This window comes from Chaetodon auriga, chromosome 9 (genome assembly GCF_051107435.1).
Source record: "Chaetodon auriga isolate fChaAug3 chromosome 9, fChaAug3.hap1, whole genome shotgun sequence".
Taxonomy (NCBI): domain Eukaryota; kingdom Metazoa; phylum Chordata; class Actinopteri; order Chaetodontiformes; family Chaetodontidae; genus Chaetodon; species Chaetodon auriga.
Genome location: NC_135082.1, coordinates 29,064,270 through 29,089,372, shown reverse-complemented (window position 1 = coordinate 29,089,372; position 25,103 = coordinate 29,064,270). Strand labels below are relative to the sequence as shown.

Below are 25,103 nucleotides of genomic sequence, written 5' to 3'. Positions count from 1 at the left end.
CTGTTTTTAATGTTTAATAAACACGCTGAAGATAATCAGTAGCTGAATCCTTGAACTGAACTAATAAAATGCATCAACACACTTTCTGTCATTCTCAGTTTGTTATGGTGATTTAAAAAAAGCTCGGACCTGCAGCTGAAACACAAAAACAGTTAAAGCCTTTGAGCGATGTGACTTCAAACAGTGGAGGGACAGAGGTCAAAGGTGGGAGAGTATGAACAAATAAAGTCGAAAGCACTTGATGGTTTCTACATTTTTATTTAAAGAGTGACGTTTTATTGAACGGACGCATTCTTTACTAATTATTTCAGTTTTCTGGAAGGTAATCTTTAATGGTAATATGTAGAATTACAAGTAAAATGGAACTTCAGCAGCATGAAGCTGAAATCAAATTATGATAAAATATGTTAAAATTGCCTAGAAGCAAACTTTTTAACATATATGAAGACTAAATGTTCCAATAGTAACTGATCGATAACAAAATATTTAATTTTTCTCAAAGAATTTCACTTCATTTAATTCAGGGAAAAATAGAAAAACTTTTCAGTTTCCACAAACAAACCAAAGCTCGGAGAGAGAAGAGTTAAATGTTAAATATTTAAGTTTAATATTCAGACCTGAACCGATGATCAATAAAGTTTAATTGTTCTTGTTTGTTCTGAAGGAAAGATTTTAATAAATTGATTGAAGAATATCTCTACAGATTAAAATCTGCTTCATTTCACTGATTTTATTTGTTAATGACAGTGATGACAGAAGGGCTCAGTACAGTTGCTATGGTTAAGTCCTTCCAAAATAAAAGTCTGATTGATTTCCGTTCATCTCTAATACCTCTAGTAAGTGAAAAGATGACAATTGACATATATATATATTAGAAAAGTTTAACAAAATTTTTATCTAAAAAATAGCAAACTAAATAATGAAACTTAGCAAAAAAAAAAAAAAACAACAACCCTGAACTACGTGAAAAGAAAAATCTGGTCATTTAAGTGAAGGTTAAAAAAGAATCATCTTCAGATCTTTCCTGTGATGATCATCTTCGCTGTTCTCTGATCAACCGATCACAGCTCATCTTCCTTCGTCACTGAAAGGAAATGACATCATCAGCCAGAGGCAGGGCAAAAGGTTTCCACGTGATTTTTAGATAATCATTTGCTGTAACACATACCATGTTACGAACTCTGACGACGTTTCCTGGAAGCGTTCTGTGGATTTTAAAGGCTGTTAAGCCTGAAATGTCTATTTTAGTGGACGTCATTGGGCACCCACTGGACACACAAAGAGCTTCAGCTTCCTGCTGTCTGAGAATCAGTTACCATGGAAACGCCCTGTTACATGGCAACCATCGGAGACTGCGTGTGTGTGAAACATGTTGAGACTGAACGTGTGAACGTGAAGCAGTGAAGTTCAGTGTCTCCTGTTTGTGTTCAGATCAGTGAAACAAACTCAGCTGTTCTCACCTGCTGCTGTTTTTTTTAATCTGCTTTTGTTTTCTATCATTTTATATTTTTCATGTAAAAACATAATTTTTCTTTATGTTTTACATCCTCTTTAACTTTGACGTTTTTTAAGTTTTTAATCTTCTTAATGTTTGATATTGTCTTTGTTTTTATCTTATTTATGTTTTATATCTTTATCTTTTCATTTGTTTTTTGTTGTCGTAATCATTTTTTCATCTTGGGAATCATTTTATTTGGTGTGTCTCTTTTATTTTGTTATTTGTTTATTTACTGTTTGTTGTTGATGACGTCAGAGACATTTTTACCTTTCTTGACAATGATGTCATCGATGGACTCGACCAGGTGAATCGCCCCAACAGCTGAAGCTTCTCCTTTAGAGTTGGTAGCGTGACACTCATATGACCCTTCTTCTTCTTTGGTCAGAGGGGAGATCTAAAATAAAAACACTATCAGTGGTGCTGATTGGTCCGACAGACATCTGAGATCATGGCATCATTTCCTGTCACTGAAATTTCCGTTGTCGGTGTTTGTCAGTCAGACATGTTTTTGGAGACGAGTTGCCGTATTAAAGATCAATGACTACCTCTCACATCATGTGAAACAGGGCAGATCAGTGTCTTTGTGATCAGCAGATTCAGTAAATCCATGTTTGTTGGGGGGGTGCCATAGGTAAAGTACCCCCTGACCTCCCCCTGGACAGACGGCCTCTACCTGACAGTATGTTGATGGGTTAGCCTGATCTATCTCCTTCCTCTGTGCCGACATGTTCCTGCACACGCTGCAGTTTATTTCGACCCAACGCCGCGTACACCGTCCTTGTTTTGATAACGTTTTACAAGTTTGTTTTTGAGGAATGTTTTTGTAATGTCTGCTTGATATCTAACAAAGCGGAAGAAAAACACATCAGTCCATCCTTGTCTGTAATCTCTGACATCTTGTACTTTCAAGTATTGTGAGATGTGCACTGATGCCTTCATGGTGCCGTCGCTAGACGAGAGTCTATTCATTCCATCTCCCCCTCAAAGACATTTCCTCACAGTTATCACATAAAATCCTGTAAATCATTCATTCTGAGGATTCCTAAAGCAACAGTTTCCTCTTATGCAGTTAGCATTCTGTCTGGGAACATCACTGCAGATAAAAAGGTAATAAAATAATATGTTTTTGTCTGTGACAGTCCTCACAGGTGATTACTCCACACTTCACCTTTCACAGTCTTTAGAACCCAGTGTCAGTCACAGCCAGAGGCATCATGTTGTCAGGTCGTCCAGGGAATTTTTTTCACATTTGGCTCAAACTTTGACTCAGAATTGAGCTGATTAGATTTTGGTGGTTTAGAGGTCAAAGGTCAGCTTCACTGTGACATCATCATGTTGTGCAGAAACCCTTTTCTGTCCATTATTCAGCAGCATCACTCAGGACCTGAAGGACAGACTGAGACCATGTTTCTCATGTGGTCTGATCCTGAATCAGTGTCTGATGGTTCAGATCTTCTGCTGTCGGTTGAACGTGTGTGAAGCAGTTTGACAGTCTGCAGCTTCTCTGCAGCAGCGTCCGTGTTTGAAGCATTGTTGTCCAGCAGATGCTGATTGGTTGAGCTGATATTGATCTTCAGGCGATTGTTGTTGAACCATGTGATGAAGCTTGCTATCAGTCCTCTGAACTCTCTAAGTGAAGACAGCATGTCTCTACCTGGACATTCTTACATAAACTCCTTCTCAGTCTTAATCACAGATATTAACTGATTTTCCTCCCCATTGTTAAATCTGTGCAGCCGTGTGTTGAAAATGTGACTGTACGTCTCTTTTTTTAGAGGCTCAGTATTTTCAGTACTATCAAATATATGAATGTATAATTAACAGGGACAGTATCATGTGTAAATACACACACACACACACACACACACACACACACATACATATATGAATGTGAACTAACCAGCACCCAGCCAGTCACTTCATGTTTCTCTGGTCCTCCTCTCGTCTGAATGGCCAGGTTGTCTCTGTCTCCAGGAAGAAGCTCCATCCTCCTCTTCCCACTGAGGACCTGAAGGAAGACAGCATCATCATCATCATCATCACCATCATCACAGATCATCATTGACTGCAACACATCTACAACAGTTTGTATATCTGTTATGTGTAGACTGTGTACTTTATATATGGGTTAGAGTACAGGGTATATTTGTATGTGTGTGTGTGTGTGTGTGTGTGTGTGTGTGTGTTTGTGTGTGTGTGTATGTGTGGTTTATATATCTTGCTTCCATCAGACTTTAATGAAAATAGAACAAAATGAAATAAACAGATTGATAAAGTTTAAACTACAAATTATTTCACAGGAAAAAAAAAACAGAATTGAAAAACAGTGACAGTACATCTGTACTCACACTGTGTACTCACAGTGTGTACTTTCAGACTGTACTCACAGTCTGTACTCAGTGTATGCTTAGAGGCTGTATGCACAGGGTGTACTGAGAGTGTGTACTTTCAGACTGTACTCAAGTATCAGAGGTACTTCAGTTTGTTTTTTTTTTAATCAAATCTCGGTGAATCTGTAGAATCTGAGGAACACATTTTACTTCCCGTCGGATCCGGAGACGAGCTGCAGCTTGTTCTTCGCTCTGCAGTGAAATTAACAGTCTGAACCTGCAGAGGAAAACCTGCTGACAGACACCTGAACACCTGAGGCTGCAGGTAACCTATGAGCTCATCGGGGGAGCTCGTCTCTTTTTAACCCTCATCATCGTCATATTTTTACATTTTTATTCTTTTCTAATCAAACGGATTCAAGAAGTTCTGTGAATATTAATGAAAATGTAGTTTTGAACAGCAGTGACAATATTTTTATATATTTTTAAATATTTAAGGCTTCATTTTCTTCAGGAATAAAAACTTTTATTTTTGGATGATCGGCTTCATAATGGAGCTTGTTGAACATTTTTCTGCTTGTTTCATCATCATTCAAACATTCATCATCAAACAGACAATCTGGCACAGGCTCTCAAATCAGTTTGGATGATGGAGGAGACGCTGCTGTTCTCTGATTGGTGGGTTTGTCCCAGGTTACACAGACACGTTTATAGGTCACCTGTAGTTTTCATTTGTATGGATCGATGTGACGACTGAAACTTGATTGACAGACTCACCTTTGTGACTTCCTCATCAGTCAGGACATAAAATCACCTCCATTAGTTTGTTTCTGTCATTTTATTGTTAGTTTCTCTGCAGTGAAACAGTTAAACTTTCAATTTCCTCATTTGTTTCCTGTTTTATATTTTCAGGTGGAGCTCAGCGGACTCATTGTTTCTACAAACAGCAGCAGGAAACAGGAAGTCAGGCGGCTGGAGACACAGCAGCTGAGAGAAATCTTTATGTTATCTTTATGTTTTATATTTCAGGATGATTTGTGAATCGTGATAAAGTAACTGGTGAGCTGCTGAGTGTCTGAGTGATGACACAGAAACTCACCTTCTTCCAGGTAAGGACAGGTGTGGGCACACCCACCGCCTCACAGCTCAGGTACACCTGAGAGCCGCTCACGTTGTAGACTTCACCTGGAGGAGTGACGATGACTGGAGCTGCAGACAGACGCACAGACAGTTCAGTGACAGTCAGGACAATTAAAGATAATGAAGTTTGGTTGCAGAGAAGTTTCCACATCTTTCAGGAACAGGATGAGACAGGTCGCAGGAATCCGCCAGATACCACAAATCCTCCATGACCTCAGAGGAATTCAGTTTGCTCTGAGCGTGCTCAGTGTGGCTTTTCATGTAGAAAGGAATTTAGTGTTTTCAGAGGGATGAAGGTGGATTATCATCACTCACTGTCTGTTACTGTCAGAGAGTTCGGCAGTAACACGTTCAAAATCCCTTCAACCATAAAAACACATAATCTTGAAAAAGAGTTGCGATGTTTCTGAATAATACTGAAAATATGATGCTGATTGCAATGATCTTCTGTGTTTGTACATTTTAAATGTTTGGACCAAACTTACAGATTTATGTTGTTTCTACAGAAATCAGATCAAATGGTTGTTGAGTTCAGAGAAAACTGACAACTAAACGTTAGATGGTGATTGATTTTGGAAGGAAGGTACCACAGACTACACCTGTGAACATCCAGGGCTTGGACATTGAGATTGTGGGGGATTACAAATACCTGGGTGTTGACCTCAACAACAAACTGGACTGGACAAATAACACAGATGTCCTGTACAGGAAGGGCAAAAGTCATCTGCACCTGCTAAGAGGACTGAGGTCCTCTGGAGTTTGTAGGACATTGTTAAAAACATTTTATGACTCTGTGGTGGCATCTGCAGTTTTCTCTGCAGTGGTCTGCTGGGGCTGTGGAAGCTCTTAGAGGGACAGGAAAAGACTTAAACTGGTCAGGAGAGCTGGCTCTGTCCTGGACTGCCCTCTGGACACCATAGAGGAGGTGGCTGAGAGGAGGATGAAGCTCTGTGCTCATGCTTCGTTCTCAATTCTATATCATAAACCCACTTTTGTTTCACACGACTGTTATCAATGATAATATCTGCTCACATTTATCCATTTCATCGGCTGCAATTTCTAAGTTGTATATTTCTCTCAACTGTGCAGTAACACTATTTATTATCCATAATGGCAACAGTATTGTTTATAAATGTATAATGTATATATTGTGCATATACATAGTCCTAGTCAGGTGCAATACATGTCATTAGTAGTTTTCTCATAAGAATATTAGCAATTGTACATTTTATGGCAGAAGGATTTTTATGACATTTACTATTTTTTATAATCTGTACATAATGTACATATACATAGTTGTTTTTCCTATTCTGTTTCCTGTACACTTGTTTTATTTTGACCTCTTTATGCCACATGGTGGCGTTTGTGATCATTAAAGACTCTTGTACATTTGATTTTTAATGTAAATAAAATGCAGATGGAGTAACAATCTGCATTGTTTCATGATGAAGCAGCTTCACAGTTCAGATCGCTGACAGACAGACAGACAGACAGACAGACAGATAGACAGGCAGCTCACTGAAAACTCCCTTTTTGTTGTTATTATTATTCTAATTATTATTGTTATTGTTGAGTATTTCATCAACACTTGTGCACCTAAGACTCACCTGAATCTGTCTCACCTGTGTATCTCAGTCTCACCTGTAGCGCAGCGGCCCTTGTTCTGGACGGTGATTGGTTCTTTACCCTCGGTCTCAGCTGTCAGGCTGGCGCTCTTCAGTGCGCATCCGCTCCTGTACGTCACTCCGTCGGTTCCGCAGACCTCGTAGTTGCTCTTGCAGACGCAAATTCCGAGCTTGCTCTTCTTTTGCTCGTCGCTTTTGACGCACTCCAGTCCGGGGCCGCAGCGGCGCGCTGCCGCGCGGCGCCCTCCGCACAGCTCGCCCTCCGCCGCGGCGCACACCGAGCAGCAGCCGCAGGAGTCCAGCAGAGAGCCGGCAGGGCAGCCTTCTCCCGGGAGCGGAGCGCACTGAGCTGGGTCACACGGTCCGCAGCCCGGACCTGCCGAGACCCGGACCGAGAGCACCGGCAAAATCGAGAAGAGCAACAGAACCGGAACCACAGACTGAAAGACGGTGAAAGACGTCATGATGGTCTGATGTGGACTCTGCTGGTCTGAACTGTGTCACGGTCTAAACACACTTAGATCTGATCTGCAGACTCCGAGCTGTTTAAAGCAGCTGACTCCGCCTCACAGAGACCAAGAACTGATTCCAGACCTGCTCTCAGTGTACGGAGGAACGCTGACTGAATCATCATCATCATCATCATCATCATCATGATCATGATCATGATCATGATCATGATCAGAATCAGAATTCCTTTATTGATTGCCGAGGGGAAATTGTTTCAACATCATAAGGTGGGAATTATGGAAAAGTATCAGGATTTTAATCTGTTTAGTCTCATGAGTCGAATAAAACTTTATCTGCAGTTTCTTCGAATAATTACGTTACTGCTGCTGCTGATTAGTGAACAAACATCTTGTGGATCTGAAGTCTTTATTATTTTTCAGTTCAGTTGTTTCCTGTGACTAAGTTTCACCGAACAAAACGATTTCACTGCCCTGACAGTCATCGAATGAATATTACCACAACACGGATATTAGAGATTGCATGCAATGAAATCATTTGTTACTTCAGCCTGGAAGAAACAGATTTTTACTTTTAACAAAACAAAAAATAGAGAACAGATCAAATATGAAGTATTGTTATTATTAAACTTCAAGACAGTAATCAGATTGTGTACAGTTCAATCTGACCTCATTAAGATCAATAAAGATCAGTAACTCAGCTCATTATTATCAGCTCTATGTAACAACATAAATCATACTGGTCTGATTTTGTCATCTCAGCTGGTTCTGATGGAAACGAAACATCATATACAACCATTAAGACCAGTCCAGTGTGGAGTGAATTTCATTAATTTTTCCTGTCACGTATAAAAAACTTTAAAAACTCTCAAATGAACCGTGAGATGTTTCAGAAACGTCGTTCGTGTTGAGCGTCAGCTGGTTGGTGGGAAACTAATAAACAGGAAATATTCCGGAGTCAGAGGTCACGTTTATTCTTCCTGTTATTGTTCAAACTGAGTTGAGTTTGGTTCGGTTCACACAGAACAGGATGAAACTGCTCATAAAGGGATCAGTTTCAGTGTTTCAGCCTGAATTTAAAGACACAAACTAATGAAGTTTAATGATCAGTCAGGATGCAGATGCCGCATATCAACATGCATTTTAATAATGATTAAGGAACAAGTCAATCACTGGATCAACACGTGTATGAGCAGCAGGGCAGGCTGCTTGAAGCCTGACAGACCAAACCCAGAGCAAAAAAACGTCCACGTCGTGATCTCACGTTAACGTCTGAAGAAGTTAATCAGCATGTGGATCAGCTCAGGTCGCCTCTCATCTCATCCTTATCGACACCAGTAATAGTTCTGAAGCAGATCCATAGAAAACCCTCAGTGAAGTATCTGATGTATACTTGCAGTACTCTGTGTATTTACTTGCAATATTTGGCGATGAAGGCAGACAGCAGGTCTCTGTATGGAGAGTCTGATCGCTGAGTTTGCAGTTTGAGGATTTTGTGGATCACAGCAGAACGAAGGAGGAGGTTGTGACTGAATCCCACCAGACTGGAGGTGAACCAGTACAGAGTCATGCACTGGGAGGGAGGAGGGGGACAAGCTGGTGTTAGACAGTCGGTAACAGTGGAGGGTTTAGATAAGATAAGACTAACATGTGACTATCTGTGAATCACCTGTAATTTATCTATCTATCTATCTATATCTTAACATGTTACCATTAACATGTGACGGTGTGTCTATGTACTCTGACATCCAGCTGTTGTAGACTGATGTCTGCGTGAACACATGAACACAACATACATCAATAAATTAAAAAGCGAGAGGGAAAGTTGATCAGACACAGCTTGACAGCTTGATGGTTTGTAGCTGCTCTTGTCTCAGTAAACTGAACGTGTTTAAACCTTCAGTCACAAAAACGAGTTTTCTGAATGCAGACATTCACTGAGGAAACACTTGTCAGACTGACTGATGGAGAAATGAACTGTGAGCAGCAGCTCTGAGTTCGACCTGATCCAAAGTTTGACTAAGACTGAGGCCTAGAGGAATCTGGACCAACTCAGGTTCTGGTTCAGGTCTCAGTCACTGTAAAGACTTCAGTCCTGCAGCAGAAACATGTTTTCAATCTTAGAGCCGCAGATTCTGATCTCAGACAAATAAAACATGTCTGTATGTGTTTAATCTGATGAACACGTGATGCCGACAGGAATGCATGAACGTCTAACAGAACGCGAGTCAACACGTTCAGAGAAGAACTCAAAGCTTCATCAACTCAACAGATCTGAACATGAAACCTGCGCAAGCCTGAAAAGGCTGCATCCCCTCTCTCTGCACCTGAACCTGGTGTCCCTGTAACCTCTAAACTGAACCAATCAGCTGCTCTGATTTGATTTCCTATCACAAAAGCTCAGCAACTTCAAACATTCACAAATCAGCTTCATCTCTGTTCCTGAGTATCTGCAGAGCAGTGACAGGCCCTCTGAACGATGTTCATGGTGCTCTTATCTGCTGTGGACTCACAGAGGGAACGGTAGCAGCGATGGGAATCATCAGCACTGAGAACGCTCTGATGGCGTTCGTCGCAAACCTCTGGAAACGAGACGGGTTGACTCTCTGAAGAGAAAACACCTGAAGAACATGAGGAGAAGACGGTTAAGTTGGACGACATCAAGACAGGTGATCGCACAACTGCTGAGCAGGCCGACCTCTACGATGAGCAGGTTGGTGAGTCCAAGACAGACAGGTAGGACCCAGGTGGAGTCAGGTAAGGTGAGGTCAGGGAACCACAGAGCGCCCCCTGCTGCCAGTTCAGACTGCAGCCCTGCAGAAAACACAGTTTATTGAAGGAATGAAGTCCACAAATAAACGCTGCATACATACTTAACATCGCCTTCGTGACACTCCGTCAGTTTGTGTTTGAGACCGATTCTGGAGGACACACCATCGTCCACCTCAGTCATCAGCACCTCCAGCTCACTTTCAGCAGGATTGGACAGGATGTGACGGTGGGCGTGTTTATAGTCATTTGCATGGTCATTCAAGGGGGGAACCAAGGTGGGGTGATTGGCACGTATACAGCAAAGGTGTGCAGGGCCTGGCACGTGCACGGTTTCATACATGTGGACATTTTTGTGCGTATATACTTTGAAAAATTAAGCGAGTACATTATTTTCAGTTTGAAAGCAACGCAGTCTTTTACACATGCAGCCCCTGGTCCAGGAGTGATCCAGCATCAGCTTGATCCAGAGCCAGTGTGACCTTACCAGACTGGTCCAGACAAAGTTTACCAGACTGGTCTGGTTTCTGTTTTAGCTTTAGGGCGGCTGTGGCTCAAGAGGTAGAGCGGACTTCCACCTATCAGGGGGTTGGTGGTTTGATCCCTGGCCTTGGCAGTCCACATGCTGAAGTATCCTTGGGCAAGAAACAGAACTCCAAAACCACCCCCGATGCTGCGCCATCGGTGTGTGAATTCATATGTACGTCGCTTTGTAAATGACTGATTGTAAATGTAATTGTAGCTTACCGAACTGGTCCAGACTCAGGTTTCGGAGGGCCAGAGAGAGGCTGATCCACAGGGGCAGCTGAATCCAGACCAGCAGACTGGCTTTGAAGGGGTGACAGTTGTCTCTGACATAGAGCTGAGAAACAATACGACGCAGATTCTTCTGGAACTGGAACCTGAAAAAAAGAGAGAACAGAGCAGCATGATGTCAGCCTGTAACATGGTTCTGCTTAGAGCCCGACCGCTTTAGAACCTGGGAGTTTTGGATGTCAGGTGTGTGTGTGCATCAGTTTTTTATGTGGAACAGACAGGTGAGAGCTGCAGTTATTTCCTGCTGTGAATTTCTTCTTCTTCTATGCAGAAAACTTTGAAACGTAAACTTTCTTTCCTTCATGTCTCGACAGTAAACAGCTATAACGAAGCTTCAGCTCACGCTGCTGGATTGAACACGGAGGACGGACGTTAGCCGTCAGTGGCTAAATGTCATGTTTTGAGACCAGTGGTTACTGATGTTTGTTGTTGTCTTCACTCTTCGTTCTACGCGTCGACTCTGTTTCTCAGACCAAATGGTTATTAGACTTTAACACCTTTGGAACCATCTTGGCTGATCTGAGCTACGACACAGAAATGAAACATGGCGGCTTGTCAGTCGTTTGTTTGTGTCGTTTCTCACCGGCTCTGTTTCTCCGTCCAGCTTCTCTCTCTCGCCCGGACTGACACTTCATATCGAAGCCTCTTCGCCAACTCCGAGATCTCCGCCTGCAGGGCCTCCACCTGCACATCATGTGGAAGTTACTATGATTACCAGGATAGAGAAGAGGCTACTGTAACTTCATGCATGAAGAGACACCTGGTGTCATATAAACTGGAGGAGGAGGAAGAGGAGGCGGAGGAGTTAATGTGTAGATTCCTGAAATATTTCAGGTCTCTGAGAACAAAGTGTTTACAGTCTGATCTGATCTCAGTTCAGATTTACAGACCTGAGACCAGCTGAACAGCTGCAGTTACTGACCTCAGTTCAGTTTAAAAACGATTTCATGTCTCTGATGTCGTTCTTCTCTTATCATCATTAAATCCTTCATGTTTCGACTCAGACGAACAACACATTCATCTGTCTCTCCATACTGTCTCACTTTCTGTCTGCGGCTCTTAGCTTCAAGCTCATTGGTTCCTACTGAGGGAGTAAATCTTTAAAAACACCTCACAAATATTTATGGTTACATTTACAATCAGTCATTTGCAGATGCTTTCATCCAAAGGGGGCAGTTTGGGGATTCAGTATCTTGCCCAAGGATACTTCGGCACGTGGACTGCCGAGGCCAGGGATCGAACCACCGACCTCCTGATTGGCAGATGACTGCTCTACCTCCTGAGCCACAGCCGGGTAAAAGGTTCATTGATTTCCTCAAACAGCTTCTCGCTGTAGGAAATGAAGTGTTTGTTGGGACTATTTTCAGCGGCGAATGAATCCACATTTGGTGCTGCAGTGAGTGTTTGTGGCGTGCAGGTGTGCGTGCGTGTGTGTGTGTGTGTGTGTGTGTGCGTGTGTGTCTGGTAAGAAAGGAACATGTGGGTCATTGATGCGTTTGTAATATCAATGGAGGCACAGAAGAAGAAGACCAGCTGACAAAGTCAACGTCTGTGTGTCGAACCCTTCAGTAGATGATTTCCTGCTGGTTTGAGTCTGAACATGAAGAAAATGTAAAATATCAGAACAGAACACTTCTATAAATAATGTACGATGGTGCTGACAGAAGCTTTTTGATTGGTCCACATCATCTGATGGATTAACATCATGTGCTGAGGTCAACATATACTGAGATGTACATTATGTGAGTACACAGAATGTTTCATTTATAAAAGAGCCGACAGAGTTCAGTCCCCACCTGTTTGTCCCTCTGCAGGTGGAGGGGACAGCTTTCAGACAGAGAGACAGAGAGACACACAGACAAACAGACAGACAGACAGACAGACAGACAGGTGGCGGCATGTTGCCCCCTGCAGGAGGCGAAGCTCACTACACCAGTAAGAGTTAACAGTGCTGCTCCTGCAGCTCACACACACGCACACAAACACACACCTCACTAGTCAGTCTAATCCTACAGTTTTACAATAAATCTTCCTTCATACTCAGAGTGTTTCTGTTATTTTGTCCACCCTTATTGATTTTAATTGGGTGGACAAAATAATAGAAACCCATTCTAACATCAAGGAAGGAGGATTTCTTACTTCCTACATTACATGATGTGGTCTTAGCGCAGGTGTTCCTAATAAACTGGACAGTGAGTGTAGCTGTGACCTAATCAGGATCAGTTGCTGTAAACGTGTATTAGGGTTTAATCACACGTCTAAAGCTGAAACCATACGTCAGTTCATTGATTAGCAGATTGACGAGATAATGGGCAACTACTTCAACTATCAGTTCAGTTTCGGTCACTTTCTGTGTGAAGACATTAACGACTGAAGACAACATCGACCTTTTTCCCGCCATGTTTCTCACTGTTATCTGTGGCTGATCGATTTATTTATCGACTTATCAATCAGTTCATTGATCATCAGACTAATTCAAACATAGTTTCTAGGTTACCTTGTCCTCCCCTCGTGTCCTCCGTCACTCACCTTGGCAATGATGACCATCTGGTAGGCGGCGAGCGGCAGAGTGATGAGTGTCCTGACTGATAGCGTCGCCATGACGATGCTCAGCCACCACGGCAGCCCACTTACCTGCTGCACGTTTACCAGGAAGTGTTCGCACAGGTGAATTGGAGCCGAGTCAGAGAGGCCACTGTACCAGCCGGCTGCTGCTGCACCATCATCACCACTGCCACCTGAGAGCCTCCTGACCCCCGACAGTATCCCCAGACCTGAGAGGGTCCCGACACCTGAGAGCGTTCCCACAGATGATGGTGTCCTGACACCTGACAGCGTTCCCAGAGATGATGGCGTCCTGACACCTGAGAGGGTCCTGACAAGTAACATGTGACAGTAGACTGCAGGGACTCCAGCAGACAGAGGTGCAGAGCAGGTTTGACCAGGTTGAGGTGAAGTCCTGCTGAGCCTAGCAGAACAAACTCCTCGTAAAGGAAGCTGCAGGACGCCAGTCCTCAATGACCCCCCCACACTCAACATGGTGACGCCCTCTGAAACGTAAGGACAAACAGGACTGTGGATTAAAGACAAGCTCATGAACTGGAACTGTCGAGGAACTAATAAAACACCTAACCAGCACAGAGCAGCACAGATCGTCAAAAGCCAGCATAGAGCAGCACAGACCAGCACAGACCAGCACAGATCATCAAAGGCCAGCACAGACCAGCACAGATCGTCAAAGGCCAGCACAGAGCAGCACAGACCAGCACAGATCGTCAAAGGCCAGCACAGAGCAGCACAGACCAGCACAGATCGTCAAAGGCCAGCACAAAGCAGCACAGACCAGCACAGATTGTCAAAGGCCAGCACAGAGCAGCACAGACCAGCACAGATCGTCAAAGGCCAGCACAGAGCAGCACAGAGCTGAGTCCAGTAACCTGCGGTCGATATAATCTGCGCTGATTAAAAACGTATTCCAATGTTTCAGATCTTTTTTTCTAAGTAAAGTGAAGCTCTTTGGGTTCTGGACTGTCAGTCGGACAAAAAAAGATGTTTGAAGACATCGTACTGGACTGGAAATTATAGAAACATTTTCACAATTTATACGACTATCGCACTGTATTTACAGACACGTCATTCATCAGTTTGAGAAAATGATCAATATTGAAATTAATTCAAGTTCTCTGTAACTCAGAGCATCACATTAAATCTGAGAGTAGACTTCTAACAAACTGTTAACCTCCAGCTGTTTGAACTGAATCCAACAACACACGAACACCTGTCAGGAACAGGAACTCTTTCAACAGACTTCACCTGATTGGTGGCATGTAGCCCACACAGAGCATGTCAAGAGCCAATCAGCTAACTATACATACAGAGAGAGAGAGAGATGATGTTGATGTTCCGTTTTTCTTTTTTCTTCAGTTTATATTCAAACTAAAATCAGAATCTGTATGTATGTATTTCATTTCTTCCTTTTATAAATTTATTTGGCTTCTTTTCTTCTTTTCACTCAGCTGCAGTCTGTTAATTAATGTTAATTAATTAATTAAAGTTAATTTATGACTTTGACAGTGAGACCTGTTGACCGGAAGTTAACTGGTGAAATATTATTACTGCACCTGGTCATCACCTGAGAGATAGGTACAGTACCTGAAACACACTCAGATTGTCAGACTGACGATAATTCAACAGCTGAAAATAAAACCCTGTTCTACCTGTGTGACGTAGGCCGTCAGGTGGCCGGTACCCAGTCCTCTGCTGTGCGAACAGTCCGCGTGTCAAAGCGGGGGAGAAGACATCATTGAGACAGGGTTCATTCTTTCACCTTTTTCCCTCCATCCACCGGCAGCACAGCGTCCCACAGATATGACGTCATACGATTAACCGCCGCGTGTCGTGTGAATGTGACGTGTTAGAGAAGCCGTCAAGAAAAGAAAACTTTCTGTATATAAAAACAATGTAAATGAATTAATACGAAATATAAAATAATCCTTCGTGTTTCAGAGCAAATAGCAAATAATCAGCTGACAGACAAAGACTTACCGGAAACTTTGACCTGGCAGAATCAAACCGGAACACATACAGTCACATCTTCATAATAAAAGAATGATATACCAATGTGTAGCAGCAGACAGCAGAGTGTCAGTTTATATAATGCTTAACAAAAACATCTCTCTTTAAATGTTTGTATATGTTTTTGTATTGGACTGCTGGTGTTGCAATTGATTTCCTGAATTGAAAAAATAATGCTTTTTAAACGATACAGGCAGATTCATTTTAAATGTATTCAAATGTATTATGCCTAATCCTCAATTCAATATTCCTTTATTTGTCCCGCGAGGGGAAATTCCAGAATACAGCAGCATCATTAGAGATTAATATAAGAAGTGCATGCAAATTAGAAACAAAATCAGTATAAACAAAAGAGTTAGAATTTTAAATAAAAATAAAAAAGAAAGAAATTGTAAAAAATTGTAAGAAATTGTAGATAGTATTTACAGACTGTTATGTACATGTTTTTATTGCACAGTTTATTGCCCAGATTACTCACTCTTTTGTATATACTGTTTTGATTCTAATCTGCATTGCACTTCTTATATTAATCTTTACTAATCTTTACTGATGCTGCTGTATTCTGAAATTTCCCCTCGCGGGACAAATAAAGGAATATTGATATTGATATTGAGATTATTGCACTGATTACTTGGAGTAGTTTTTGTTGTACAGTCTGACAGCTGCAGGGAGGAATGACCTGCGATACTGCTCCTTCACACACTTTGGATGTAGCATCCTGTCACTGATGGAGCTCCTCAGTGCAGTGAGTGTGTGTTGGAGGGGGTGGGAGTCATTGTCTGTCATGGAGGACAGCTTGGCTGTCCCCCCCACCTCCTCCACCAGTTCCAGAGGGCATCCCAGGACAGAGCTGTCCTTCCTGATGAGTTTGTCCAGCCTCTTCCTGTCAGCTGTAGTGATGCTGCTCCACCAGCAGACTACACCACAGAAAATGGCAGAGGCCACAACAGAGTCATAGAAGGTCTTCAGGAGTGCCCCACGCACCCCAAAAGACCTCAGCCTCCTGAGCAGATAGAGTCTGCTCTGTCCTTTTTCCTAAAGTGCAGTGGTGTTATGAGTCCAGTCCAGTTTGTTGTTCAGATGAACACCCAGGTACTGGTACTCCCAGGTAAGATGTCACCATCCCAATGTCCCTTCCCTGGATGTTCACTGGTGTTGGTGAAGAGTGCGGGCGCCGACGATAGTCCACAACCAGCTCCTTGGCTTTACCCGTGTTAATCTGGAGGTGGTTCTGCCTCCACCAGTCCACAAAATCCTGAATGAGTCCTCTGTGTGACCTGTCGTCCCCATCTGTGATGAGGCCGACAATGGCAGAGTCATCAGAGAACTTCTGCAGGTGGCAGGTGGGTGACAGGTGGGAAAAGTCTGCTGTGTAGAGGGTGAAGAGGAACGGTGCCAGCACCGTTCCCTGGGGGGCCCCCACACTGCAGAGGACAGTCCCTGACAAACAGTCCCATGTCCTCACATACTGTGGGCGGTTGGAAAGGTAGTCCACTGTCCAGCATGTGAGGTGTTGGTCCACTCCTGAAAGTTCCAGCTTGTTTCTCAGGATGGCTGGCCTGATGGTGTTAAAAGCACTGTTAAGGTCCAGGAAAAGGACCTGAACAGAGCTCCCAGGCGATTCCAGGTGAGATAGAGCTCGATGGAGGAGGAAGATGAGGGCATCGTCCACTCCGATGCCAGGATGATATGCGAACTGCAGCGGGTCCAGCTCACCAGGGGCGCAGGTGGGCAAGGACCAGCCGCTCCAGGGCCTTCATGAGGTGTGATGTTAGGGCCACCGGCCTGTAGCAGCTAGGGTCCTAGGGATGTGGGGTCTTTGGCACAGGTACCATGCAGGACGTCTTCCAGAGGCGTGGCACCCTTCCCAGTCTCAGGCTCAGATTAAACAGATGTCCAATGATCCCGCTCAGCTGATCAGAGCAGGATCTGAGGAGCCTGGGACTGAGGCCATCCGGTCCTGCAGCCTTCCTGGTCTTTAACCTCCTGAGCTGATTCCTCACCTGGAGAGGTGTGAGGGACAAGTTGGAGCAGGGGGGCTGAGTGTCTTGTGAAGTGGATGGGGGGCTGGGAGGAGCAGTGGGGGGTGGCGTTGATTGCGGTGAGCTGAATACTTTGGGGGGGGGGGTCAGTGGGGTACTCGGGCAGGGTGCTGGCAGATCAAAAGAGGTCTGCTGCAGTGCTGGTGCAGCTGGGGGAGGGGCAGATGTTTCTTCAAACCTACAGAAGTAGGTGTTCAGCTCATCTGCCCACTTTGGATCCCCAGCCGCCTGGGAGTTTGGCTCCTGGTGACCTGAGATGGTTTTCAGGCCTCTCCAGACTCCCCTGGTGTTGTTCTCCTGCTGCTGTTCCTTCATTCTCTCTCTGTATCTGTCCTTCCCCTCCCTGATATTCCTTCTTAGCTCCCTCTGAACAGTTTTCAGCTCCTCTTTGTTTCCTGACTTGAAGGCCCTTTTCTTCTCCTTTAAGAGAGCCTTAATGTCAGGATTGATCCAGGGTTTGTTGTTAGAGTGACACTGTACAGTCCTGGTGGGTACAGTGTTCTCCACACAGAAGTTTATGTAGTCCCTGATGCTGTCTGTCAGACTGTCAATGTCCTCCTCATGAAAGTCACTGAATATATCCTACACTGTTGTATCAAAGCAGTCCTTCAGAGCCTCTTCAGCCTCATCAGACCACCTCTTCACTGTGCGGGACACAGCTGGTTGCCTGTTAACAAGGGACTTGTGTACAGGCAGGAGATGAACCAGGTTGTGATCAGCTCTTCCCAGAGGGGGGAGGGGTGATGATTGGTATGCCTCCTTGGTGTTGGCATAGAATAAGTCCAGTGTTTTATTGTCTCTGGTGGCACATGTGACATACTGGATGAATTTGGGCAGAGTGGAGGACAGAGAGGTATGATTAAAATCCCCAGAGATCAGTAAGAGGGCCTGTGGTTTCTGAGTCTGCAGCCTGCTGATCATGGTGTTGATGACGTCACAAGCTGCATCAGCGTTTGCAGAGGGAGGAATATACACAGCCACCACTATGACATGCGAGAATTCCCGCGGCAGATAGTATGGCCTCAAACTAACAGCCAACAGTTCAATGTCTGGGCAGCAGTGCCGCCTTTAGGTGGCACAGTGACAATACTGTCGCCTCACAGCAAGAAGGTTCGATTCTCGCGGGGGTGTGTCCTCCACCATGCCTTCGGTGCCTGCTCGCGTGCCTTCTATGTGGAGTTTGCATGTTCTCCCCGTGTTCACCTGGGGTATCCTCCATAAAAAAAATATACCCCCACTAAAAACATGCAAGAAGATCACCACCTGACCAATGGTGACGACGAGATGGGTCCCTGGGCGCCGGTCTGGCTGCCCACCGCTCCTGGTCTGCCACGGAGGAGGGACGACCAGGATGGGTGAAAAGCGGAGGATAAATTTCACCTCTTGTGCAGTGTCCTGCACGTGCATGTGTGATGAATAAAGGGGAATGTCTCCTCCCCGTACACAAGTATAAAGCACACTTTAAGAAAAAAAAACAAAACAATCTCCATCCACATGAAAATGAAGCGCTGTGAAGGGCATGCCAAACCAACAGACGGTGATATGACATTAACCCTCAAGCCATGTTGCCCAATCAGAAGCCTGAAATCAACAATAACCGGTGGGCTACCTATAACTATAAGGTCCAATCCTGACAAAGGAAATAATGGCGCATGCTGTGACGTCTAACAGGAAATGACGGTGCATGCTCTGACATCATTTCAGAGCGTGCACCGTCACAGTGGTTTCCCTGTTGAAGTCAGCGGTGCAAACCATTTCTGAACATCTTCACTCTGGAAGTTTTTCCAAAAGTTCCATTTTCAGGTACCTGAAACAGGGCTGGCCTATGGACAAAATGCCACAACGCAAAGAAAAGGCTACATTCTGAAAGCACCTTTGTCCATGTGGACTAAACTATTATCAGATTCTCAATTTCTCATTTTCTCGTTTGATTTTCTTTTTATACTGTACACATTGTATGAGAGCTGTTGGAGGAAGCCTGACAACAAGAATTGCCAACAATTGCTTCAATGTGATTGTTGTGCACATGATGAATAAAGAACTTGAGCGTGAATATTGAATACATTCTTGAACCATAGGTTTAATTTATTGAATGAAATATTGTTAAGACACAACATCAGCATCAAAGTGAGGCAAACATCCAGTGTGATTTGGACATGAAGACAACACAAAGATATTTTGACCTCTTGTTCTTAAAGCGTTCATTTTATTCCAGCATGGTGGAAGAAATATTCAGATCTTTTACTGAAGTTAAAGTAGCAAAGCAACATAAATACACCATTACAACTAAAAGTTTAACTTAAGTAAAAGTTCAAAAGTCTTATCAGCAAAATGTACTTGTTACGTAGCACAATGACTTACATCAACATATATTCCTGGATTATTATGACTGATGCTTAAATATCTAAGAAGCCTTTCAATCTTGTAGCTGCTCGAGCCTGATGTGATTTAAGATACTTTATGTACTGTTGAGCAGTTTAATTAAATAAAATGCATCATATTTCAAACAATCAGCATACATTTATTAAGTACAATCTGAATCTGCAAAGTAACTGCAACGGACAAAGTACAATGTTTAACTCTAAAATGTAGTGAAGTAGAAGAATAAAGGAAAAGGGATATACTCAAGTAAAGTACAAGTACTTCAAAACAGTATTTAAAGACAGCACTTAAGTAAATGTATCTTGTTGCTTTCCACCACTGGCCAAAACCTCCGCTTTATACCCCTGCTCTTTTATTATGAAATGTGTAACCGGAAGTAATGTCGTGGATAATCGTGTTTCCGGGCAGCTCGACGTCTATTCTTTTCCTGTCAGACAGCAGACATGGCGGAGTACAGCCAGGCGGGCCTCCTGGCGGCTCTGCTCCTCTTCACGGCTCTGACGGTCCGGGACATTTATCTCGGTAGATCGAACCCGCAGCACCAGCCGGCCGACAACTCCGGCCTCCCCCCGGACAACATACCGGACACGGAGATCGGGAAAACCGTCAAGTCCTCCCTGTACACCGGACCCGTGCTCAAGTTTCAGTACTGGTGAGTTAGTTAGCACAGAGGCTAACTGCTAGCTGCTCTCCGTGGTTACCGGCTTACCGGAGCTGTACGACAAACGAGCTAACAGTTAGCATCACAAAACCATCTCTCTGAACAACATTTACATAATACAATGTTTCCGATTTACCATTAAGCACGTAGAAATGACTGGTTTATGCATTTAAACATGTTTCAGTGTGATCGTAATGTACTTAAAACGTTCAAAACAGTTTGTTTGGGGAAATCTCACTGTGCACTTGTTAGCACATGGTTTCCAATTCAAAACAGCAGGTTTGTAGAAATACTGAGCTCCTTCAGGTGGAGCATCATCTTCATTTCTTCTCGTAGTTTATGTAGACATTATTTTCCCCACAGGAAGGTCTAAAAGCCGTTTTAAAGGGTTTTTGCACAGAAGGGTAGAAATAAATCCTTAAACAAAGTGTGTGAGATATGAATTCATGCTGTAGAGGATTCTTTCTACTCTGTTCCTAGTTTTCATCAGAACTGGTGCTACAGGGTTCTGGATCAGCTGGAGAGTCTGACAGATGGTTGAGAGCATCCCATTGAGCCCAGTGATACCAGCTCACCTATTAGTCGAGCTTTGCAGGAGGCAGTGAGACGGACAACAGTATGGACACGGTTAGCCAGGTTTGGGTTTGGCTAGCCAGCTGTTTAACTGAACCTTTGGTACCTTTTGTTGAAACACTTTCAACTGGTCATACACTCAGTGTGCTCATCATTGTCCCTTTTCACGATCTGACCAGTCACAGCCTGGATGGGGCGAAATGTTTAAAAAAGTTGACTTGCAAAGTAAACTGTGGAAATGTTGAACTCGTTCAACAGACTGTTGAGAGCTGTAGTGAGGGAAGCTCTGCGATCTCACTAAAATGACTTAAACCAGCATAGTGTAGTTTCTTTATTGCCAATGAAGTGTTTCAGTCTCTGTGACAGGATGTGATGGTCAGTGGTGTCGAATGCAGCACAGAGATCCAGTAAGACCAGTAAGGAGACAAGTCCTTAACCAGCGCTGTCCCTGTGCTGTGATGCACTCTAAATCCTGACTGGAAATCATCAAATAAACTGTTGTTGTGTAGAAGGTCGCTCAGCTGATTAGAAACTGCTTTCTGGAGGATTTTATTACAGCTACTTTAAAGGACTGTGGTACATAGCAGGCTGATATAGACATATTGATCATGTCTAAGTAAGAAGAGCCAATTAAGGGTAAAAGTCTTCAAGCAGCTTCGCTGATATGAGCTCTAAAATACAGGTTGATGATTTTGATGAAGAACTCGATGAAGTTAGTTGTTGAAGGTCGACTTCAGAAAAGGTGTCTCAACATATATCAAGTTTAATAACTGGTTCTAAGGTTTCTGTGTTTGAAGATAAATCAGTTGATGGAAGGAGATGATGAATTTTGATAATAATAATAATAATGATAATAAGAATTTCATTGTTAAAGAAGCTCACAAAGTCATTACTGCTGAGGGAACACATGGTTGAATGGACATATGACTCTAATGAAACCTGGGATTGTTCTTATTTTCCTCGGTCAGTGAAGAGCAATACGCTGCTCGAGCACTTCAGAGGACTTTCCTGCATGTTTCAAGATCCTACCAGATGTTTGCTTTAATTTACAGGTTATTTTGGGTACACCGTGGAGCTAACGTCTTTATTAGGGTTACGCTTTATTAATGTCCGCAGAAGTTCCACTAACAGGAATTCAAACGTTATTAATGATGGTCCGATAAAAGGGATTCTGTGACCGGACGATTTCAGTATGTGAGAAGGTGAGCGTGTGGTTAAAACAGTGAGTGGGTTCATGTCCACGACGACAGAAGCCAAGTCTAATAATGAGATAAACGCAGTACTAAGAACCAACTGAATGAAAACAATGAACTTTCCCCCGTGCCTGTCATGTAAATTTGTGTTGTATTATTGTGGCAGTCTGGTTTTCGACAGCTTGATTATAGCTTCAGCGGTTATTTTAAGGCAACAGAAAATGTGGAAAGCTCCAGATTAATCATGAGTAAATGAATCCTGTTCAGTAAATTAAAATGTTTGGGAGCTAAAACCTCAAAGCTTTTGTTGGACTGATGTAAAACTCAGAAGCTGCTGTGAATGTGATGCTTTTATTTTAATGAATCTCTTCTCTGGTGAACTTATTTCCTGTACAGCCTGCAAACATCTGTCGTACCAGAGACGTGTCCCCGTCCTCTGTGAGAGACACTTGAGTTCAGATAAAAGTGAACCTTTTGTGTGGGGCAGTTAATCATGTTGGATATCACCTGCTCTGCTGACCTTACCTGAAAGGTGTGTCCTCTGTATATTTTCAGTATCTCCTGAGGTTACAGTAAAGTGTTCCAGGAGTACTCTCGCGCTATCAGCCAGCTGTACCCGGACATCCGCATCGAGGGAGAAAACTACCCTCCAACTCCCTTCAACAGGTGAGCTCTGACCTCAGGTAACATGAGGTGAAGCAGGTGTCAGAGGAAACAATAGTTGGCAGTGTTGGTACCATCCGTATGTGTCACCACAGTATGAAGTAAAACCAGTTATACCAGTAAAACCAGCACATCTGTAGACACGGCTCCTTTCTCCCCTCAGGTGTGTTGGTAACCTGATCTCCTACCTGAAGCTCCTCTCCATCCTGCTCATCGTCAGCGGTCAGAATCCCTTCATCCTCCTCGGCCTTGACACTCCCAGGGCCTGGACCTGGAGTCAGGACAACAAGGTGCCTGTTGCCACGGCAACACGTGTGTCAGCTGGTTACTATGGAAACAGATATTTAACCCCATCACCGTTCGTGTCTTTGGCAGATCTTCTCCTGTCTGATGGCCTTCTTCCTCTGTAACATGATGGAGACTCACTTCCTGTCTACAGGAGCCTTTGAGGTCACTTTGAACGGTGAGTTCTGGTCTAACATATGACAGCACTGTGAATGGTGAGTTGTGATTTTGGGTGAGGACAGGACGAAGCAGACAAGAAAGATGGAGGCAGAGGAGGAGATTCTTGCTGGTCTCAGTTTCGTGTCCTGTCGCTCTCTCAGACGTCCCCTTGTGGTCGAAGCTTCAGTCGGGTTACGTCCCGAACATCCAGGAGATCTTCCAGATCCTCGACAACCACCTGAAGATGAACCAGGTGGATCCCATGACCTTCTCCTCCGCATAGAGCTACACACACACACACACACACACAGGTAAGCACACGCACACGGGTTAACACACGCGCATACACTCAGGTAAACACAGCAGCTGGACCACATGTGTTTTGCTCCGTGTAGTTTTTATGGTCATGTGAGCTGGTGTTCAGTGACATCGCATCGACCCCGTCACCTGTCTCTCTCTGACCTGTGTGTGTCTCACCTGTCTCACCTCCTCAGCCGTGCTGCATTCAGGTGTCCCGGCTCAGTGGGACGTTCAGTCGCTGGCGTTCATGAAGGTTTGGCCTTAAAGCAGACTCTGCAAGGCCCAGCCGGATGTCCCCTGCCACGAAAAGAGCGCTCTCCTGCATCGGATCACAGCTCAGCACGACAGTACCCATAATGCACCAGTCAACACGGTGGACTCAGCTGTACTCAGACTGAAGACTTTACTGGAATCTACTGGTGTCCGTTGGTTCAGTTTGATTTTATTTATTTAGTTTGAGGTTCAGTTTGTTTAGCACAGAGTAAAACTAAGGTACTTTTCTTAGCTTCACGCTAATTAGCCTCCGTCTGGACAGGAAGTACCAGACAGAGAACTGAGTAATTAAAAAGACACGTAATGAATAATTAAATCTGGTTTATGTGACAAATGAGTCGTTACTTTTTTAATGAAAGTCATTACTGTTGAGGATGTAAAATGTCTGAAATAAGAATAAAAGTCATCAACATGAAACCAACGTGAGGCTTTAATGTGTCAGCAGGAAATGATCTGTTTTTATTTAATAACTGATTAAATTGAACAGATTCAAATGATGAGTTTGTTGATCAGGATCAATATGATTAGAACCATAATGTAATTACTGGATTTGAGTTCTCAGTTACTGATTTCTTCCTACTGGTCTAATGAGCTTCTAGAGTCACGATGATAAAAGAAGATGGAAGTTGATGATGGAAAACTTGTTCTTAAGAAATGTCGTTGGGTAACCTGCAGACCGTCTGAGCTTCAGACTGACTGAACTGATGAATCTCAAGTAAAGAGCTGAAATGACACAAACATCGACCACAGAACACCTGAAACACATAGAGAAGGTGTTCAGTGTTACCTGTCCTCCGTGGTTCAGACTGTATCTTACAACTCTTCTTTCTTAAAAGTTTACCTGGTCACAGTTCCTGCAGAGGTGTGCTGTGATTTGGACTCCAAGTTTGTCTGAACAGAAGCTGCAGGATTGAACAGGACGAGCTGCAGAAACACAACAGGTCACAGCATGACTCTGCTCACCTGAACACCTGGACTCAGGACAGACTCAGGTGAATGCTCAGACTTTTCTTAATCAGTTAAATATATAGAAAGAAATGTGGAGTCTGGTAGCTCAGAGACTCTCACCTGTCACCTTACTGCAGGTGGTGGAGTCAAACACCTTCTTCAGGATGAATCTTAGGTCTGCAGAACAGAGAGTCTGCAGCTCACCTGATACACCGTGACAGGTGGAGATGAAGGGGAAGGTAAGGATGGATGGGACAGGTAATATTTAAATTTCATAGCATCAACATTCGCTCACCTGAAATCATCTCACAGAGCTGCTGCAGGTGATCATCAGTGTTGTCATGGAAACAGGACCGAATGGTGTGGTCAAGCTCGGAGTCGAAGGAGTTTACTTCCTGTTTCCT

General features: G+C 43.7%; 3 protein-coding genes across 4 annotated transcripts; 1 reads left to right on the top strand and 2 right to left on the bottom strand.

The window, feature by feature from the left end:
* Window positions 1-242: 242 nt before the first annotated feature.
* On the bottom strand, window positions 243-7,164 carry igfbp7 (insulin-like growth factor binding protein 7). The gene is made up of 5 exons (XM_076739908.1): window positions 6,610-7,164; window positions 4,928-5,037; window positions 3,399-3,506; window positions 1,766-1,892; window positions 243-1,084 (listed from the first exon to the last, which is right to left on the bottom strand). Exons 1-5 carry the CDS (start codon window positions 7,055-7,057, stop codon window positions 1,062-1,064), a joined length of 816 nt encoding a protein of 271 aa, XP_076596023.1. The 5' UTR covers window positions 7,058-7,164; the 3' UTR covers window positions 243-1,061.
* Window positions 7,165-8,184: 1,020 nt separating this feature from the next.
* Window positions 8,185-15,015, bottom strand: cox18 (cytochrome c oxidase assembly factor COX18). The gene is made up of 7 exons (XM_076739850.1): window positions 14,863-15,015; window positions 13,175-13,695; window positions 11,229-11,329; window positions 10,577-10,731; window positions 9,759-9,874; window positions 9,574-9,681; window positions 8,185-8,633 (listed from the first exon to the last, which is right to left on the bottom strand). The coding sequence occupies exons 2-7, from the start codon at window positions 13,682-13,684 to the stop codon at window positions 8,472-8,474; spliced, it is 1,152 nt and encodes a 383-aa protein (XP_076595965.1). The 5' UTR covers window positions 13,685-13,695; window positions 14,863-15,015; the 3' UTR covers window positions 8,185-8,471.
* A 5,053-nt stretch (window positions 15,016-20,068) lies between these two features.
* selenot2 (selenoprotein T, 2) lies at window positions 20,069-24,247 on the top strand. 2 transcript variants are annotated; one of them, XM_076739855.1, is made up of 6 exons: window positions 20,069-20,296; window positions 22,627-22,737; window positions 22,898-23,024; window positions 23,110-23,197; window positions 23,340-23,431; window positions 23,673-24,165. In XM_076739855.1, the coding sequence occupies exons 1-6, from the start codon at window positions 20,088-20,090 to the stop codon at window positions 23,727-23,729; spliced, it is 684 nt and encodes a 227-aa protein (XP_076595970.1). In that variant the 5' UTR covers window positions 20,069-20,087; the 3' UTR covers window positions 23,730-24,165. The 2 variants fall into 2 exon arrangements, with proteins under 2 accessions (XP_076595970.1, XP_076595971.1); XM_076739856.1 differs by having other exon boundaries at window positions 20,075-20,296; window positions 23,340-23,489; window positions 23,673-24,247.
* The last annotated feature ends 856 nt before the right edge of the window (window positions 24,248-25,103 follow it).